The sequence below is a fragment of the Poecile atricapillus genome, chromosome W (genome assembly GCF_030490865.1).
Source record: "Poecile atricapillus isolate bPoeAtr1 chromosome W, bPoeAtr1.hap1, whole genome shotgun sequence".
In the NCBI taxonomy this organism is placed as follows: Eukaryota; Metazoa; Chordata; class Aves; order Passeriformes; family Paridae; genus Poecile; species Poecile atricapillus.
The window spans coordinates 51,201,226-51,206,225 of NC_081288.1; the positions used below are offsets into that span (position 1 = coordinate 51,201,226).

Below are 5,000 nucleotides of genomic sequence, written 5' to 3' on the forward strand. Positions count from 1 at the left end.
TGGTAATATCGGACAACACTTCTTAAAAACATGAGTGCAGTTTTTCAAGGCTTCTGAACAATGCAATTGCAGGTTCTACCTATCCATTTGGCCATTAAGAATATGTCTTTTTCATAGGTATTATGTAAAAATATCAATTTTTCTGATTCCTATTATCGATTAGTTCATAGGAAGAGTAGATGAGTGTTTACCTGGCAAGCTTCTATACAGCTAAAGATGAATTTTTAATGTCCAAGAAAAGAGTGGTGTTAAATGTACAGCCTTAGTCTCCACTACTTCTCTATTAAATTGATCTGAGATAAACCCAGATTTTTTTATTCTTCAAAGAAGGTCTGTTTTCATTTTTGCATCCATGCTCATCTATCTAATTTCCAATATCAATGTTTTCATTCTGAGTCATAGCTTTTCTTTAGTTTGTACGTTCACATACAGTAATAAAGCAATTTACATTTGTTCTTGCCTTAAATGCCATTTAGATATGTTCAAAATGGTTTGTTTCGACATCTGGAATTTTATTTGTGTGCCAAACAACCACATAGGATTTATAAGTAAATTTAAAAAATGGGGGAGAGCCTGCAACAAAAACATGAGAAACTTCAAAGCACAATGGACCCTCCATCTGGGTCCATCATGGAGCCCAAGGATGTAGGTGTTCTTCAGAGGCTGTCCCACCTGTTTTGTTTCGTAGGATTGCATACCAGTCATCTTCGTGGCAGAATTAGGAGCTCAATGGCTTTGAGGATGCCACGCAACAAATAGGTTGCAGTTACAAATCATGTTTCACTTTGTCACTTCAGTTTTTTCTTAGAGGTTTAACCAGGAATTTTGGGGACTTTGTGGCCCGCTCAAAGGAACAATGCAGTCTCTTCACTGGGTCAGGACTCTACCTGAATTGATTCTAGATACATTGAGAGATTTCTACAAAAAAAAAGTCAGAGATTGCCTTTCTGCTACATTTTTGTAAAATCAGATTGGAAATCTTGGAAAACACAGGCATTAAATGAAAGAAATATACCTAATGCATATGATTGGCCATAAAATAGCAGGTTTCAGATAGTCTTCCAAACCAGATAACACAGTAGCATTGTGCCTGTAAGAAATAAAGTACAGCCTGGTGTATCAATGAAGGCTGTGAAATATACCAATTTATATTATTTAAAGACAATTAGAGAAATCTCTTTGCTTAATGTGTTCTGCTAATGTAAATTTCAAGCAGTTTTCAAAATGCCTTGTCCTTTATCTGTGGGAAAGAATATATGTTATATACGTATGATACACACATGTATCATTACATAAAACTCTTATAAAGGCAATATTATCTGCATAAATCTGTATTTTTACTAATGATCCTGACTGCCAGTTTTTTTCATGCTTCTGTCTGTCATCCTGAAAAACAGGTATATTAGTTCTCTATCTTATACAGTTGAACTGTTGAACATTACAGGAAAAACAAATTTTGTCAGAAAATCTGTTAGAATTTATTGCAAAGCAGGTGTGTTTCCATTTATAAGAGCATGTACGCAGTTAGGGAGATTCAGAGCAGATACCATGAAAGCTAACAAAAATAAGCCTGGTGGAGGGAATCTGTATTTCAGACTGAGGAACAGAGGACTCTTGTGGTACCATGAGTCTTGCTAAATGTCTTACAGGCTGGGGTCTTTAGCACAGAGTATGAGCAAATCAGTGCCACTTAGAGAGTTAGGTAGATTTTCCCTCAGTTTAGATCAAAATATTCATATTTTGGTACATATTATAATAGTAAGCATGCAAGTGTTAGGAAAGTTCTTGCAGGGTTTAAAGGTTAAAGGTAATAGTTTAATTGTGAAAGTATCCATTTCCCTCTCTATATTTCTCCTCCTATCTGTGTGACCTGTGGTAGTTGAATAGCATCACTGAGATAAAATTGTTACAAGAAGACGAATTCAGATCTCAAGTAAACAGAGGAAATTCTTGGTGGCTTTGGAGGGAATTGAATAGTGACTCTACTTGGTGAATTTTATACTTTGCTTATGCATCCCAAAGTTGCAGAAAACCTGTTTGTCTTGTCTTTAGTACTTGTTAAACTTAAAATAAAACATTATTGTATGTGTATTACAGTGCTACAAAACTAGATGTTAGAAAGTGTAACAACCAGAATTAGTCATCTGAAATTTAAGTGTCTACTCAAAGTGAGTCTGCACTCCATGGAGAGAGACAGGCACATTCACAGTGTGGGCTTAGTTTCATGTTAAAATAAATCTCTAAACTAAATCAGATATACTTTGCTCAGGATTTCTTTATTCTGTTGATAATGGAAGGAGTACAGGGATAGATGAGCTTAAATTCCTCCCAAGTTTCTGAGTGGAAATCTGGTTTGTCTTTTCCACTTGTATTTTAGAGTAAAACCTTCAGAATTTTTATTCTTAAAATTCATTTGATGTTTTCTAAAAGATTATCGGACTTTTTAGTAAAGGTTTATGTTTACTTTCAGACTCTTAATTAGTCAGTGTTTTAAGACCATAGTTTATGCTATGATGAATTGTGTGAAAAGTGGTATTCTGTGTAATATTATATGAGGTAATTTCTTCTAAAATAAAATTTCAGTGGATTTGTGTTTCTTTTTTCCTCTGTTTCATTAATACAAAGTCTTTTGGGATAGATTCAAGTAATAGAAACATTAGAAGGGATTTTCCTCCTAAAATTGGCTCATGATTTAATTTATTAACAATAATATTATTTTTGCTGATTTACAGAAGACTGGAGTGTTCCAATACATCTCACAAAGCAGTATTTATATGCTAGCTTGCTATTATATGCAGAAAAAACATTTGAATTTTGCTAGACAAGCGAGTGGCTGCTTTTTCATGGGTGGAAAGCCTGGCTTGCTGACAGCTGTTTGACCGTGTCCTGGGTAGCTGGAGCAATGCTCTCACATCACAGTGTGCCTGCCACAGTGCTGGACAATACTCCAGGTTCTTTCGTAGGATTTTTCTCTCCTACCTACACAAGGAAACATACTTCCTGTGTCTTTCCAACTCACACATGTATTTCTGAGAACATGTGCATATGTGGGTGGTTATGCATTTGCTGATGCTTGATCTCACTGTATAACAAGTGGAAAATAAAGCCATGTCCAAAAGAGCACCTATACAAAAATGCAGTTTAGTGGAAAAACTAATAATCTAATGCCAAGGTTTCCCAACTTTCAGTTTTCAGTTAGGAATGCTGAGAAAACAATTCTCGGTAGAGACCAGGTGACTGAGGTAGCAGTCCTTGCTGTGTACTCTGATATGTCCATGATGTTTTTATTCCTTTATAAATCAGACCTTCTTAAAGGACTAGCTGAGCAAGAAAGTTTTTCTTCTACTGAAGTGATGTTTTATGCAAAATTTTTTTTAGGCTAAGTGTCTTTATTGTGGAAAACATTTACTGCTTAAAGATACTTATTTTGCTGTCTGCCTTAATCATATCCTTTGAAACAGTCTCAATAGATTTTTCTATTCGTAACATTATGACACTTGATAAGATGATTGATTATGAAGTGTTGAGAGCCCTGCCATGTGATCATTTATTTTTAAATACACATTTGTACTAGCCAACGTTTAAATTTCTTGCAGGAATACATAAGAGATACGAAACATAAAGCTTGAGTCTGATCGAAACTGATGCCTCTGGAAATAGAGTGCCACAGTACTGTGGCCTTAAAATAACAGATTCTGACTGAAACTGGAACTTTACAGTGATAAATACTATGTAAAAAATTATGGTCCATCTTTGGTACAAAATAAAAAAGATGTATTGCTGTAGTGCAGGCAAAGTAAAATGTGTTTGACGATGATATCTTTCTTTCCCTGTGCAGGTGCCTGTGTCAGTGGCCATGATGACTCCCCAGGTGATCACCCCTCAGCAAATGCAGCAGATTCTCCAGCAGCAAGTGTTGTCTCCGCAGCAGCTTCAAGCACTTCTCCAGCAGCAGCAAGCAGTTATGTTGCAGCAGGTAATGTGTGTTACCTGCTTTGGACTGTTAGCACAGGGCATTCACACAAATATCAACCAGATTTTATGGGTCTTATTTTGTAATATTTCATTGCTCATTGCACCAAAAAGAATGAAAATAAACATGAAACTTCTCTGTCTCCAAATTTATTTTTTTTTAAATTGCAGAAGTGTGAAATCACACTTTGAAACATTCAATATTATATTAAAACCAGCAACAGAAGCAGTGGCAGATGCATTACAAATACCAAACAAATTGATGTTTAAATTTTCAAGCGCTTAGGCACATTTTAATTGTAGACCTGCCAAAGGAAGTGCAAATAGAGTTGTAGATAATTGTTGCTTTAAAATTCATAACATTGTAGTGCTCCCTTTAGTCACATAAATGGCATGCGGTTATGAAATTTGAACTTAACAGCTTGTTTCATCAAGGGAAAAGATTTTTTTATTTTGTTTTTTTACATATTAAAAATTTGTCCCAGATAAGGCTAAGAAGGAGGAGGAGGTTGCTATTTCCTTAGCAGAAAATCTGTCAGCTAATTGAAAAATATGTGAACTTGTTATTCATACAGTAATTATTGATAGTGTCAGTGATCAGTGCCTTGGTGTAACGCAGAGTGAATTTTTGGGTGCATGCTTAATTTTCATACAGAAAATGATGTGTCTGTTTGTCATAGTCATAGCTCAGTCACTGAACTGTATGTTTAAACATTTTAATATCCAGTACCATGATCGTTACAGGCAATTCACCTTCAGTTGTGAATCCAGCATCCTGCTAAGCAGATTGACAGATTAATTACTTTTTTCCCCTCAGAAGCAGACAGTTTTGTTTGGCCTTAGTGACTTGTAGGTTTCTTGCGAGTGGATGAGTGCAGCTTCTGATTTGTTATATAGGACATTTAAGGAACTTAGGTATAGTTATTTGAGGAGTTAATTTGGCTCTTGCATTCCCTTTAGAATACAGATTTTCTATACCCTTCTGTTTAGGATATTTTGGAATCTGCATTGGAAAATTTCAGAACCGC

General features: G+C 35.4%; 1 protein-coding gene across 1 annotated transcript in view; it reads left to right on the forward strand.

The window, feature by feature from the left end:
* The window catches only part of LOC131591951 (forkhead box protein P2-like), a 397,175-nt gene that overhangs the window by 332,870 nt on the left and 59,305 nt on the right, over nucleotides 1-5,000 (forward strand). Inside the window, exons 7-8 of the mRNA XM_058863087.1 lie at nucleotides 3,839-3,976; nucleotides 4,963-5,000. The exon at nucleotides 4,963-5,000 is cut by the window's right edge and continues 13 nt beyond it. Of these exons, the coding sequence (XP_058719070.1) occupies nucleotides 3,839-3,976; nucleotides 4,963-5,000 (176 nt within the window). The remainder of the gene's footprint in view (nucleotides 1-3,838; nucleotides 3,977-4,962) is intronic.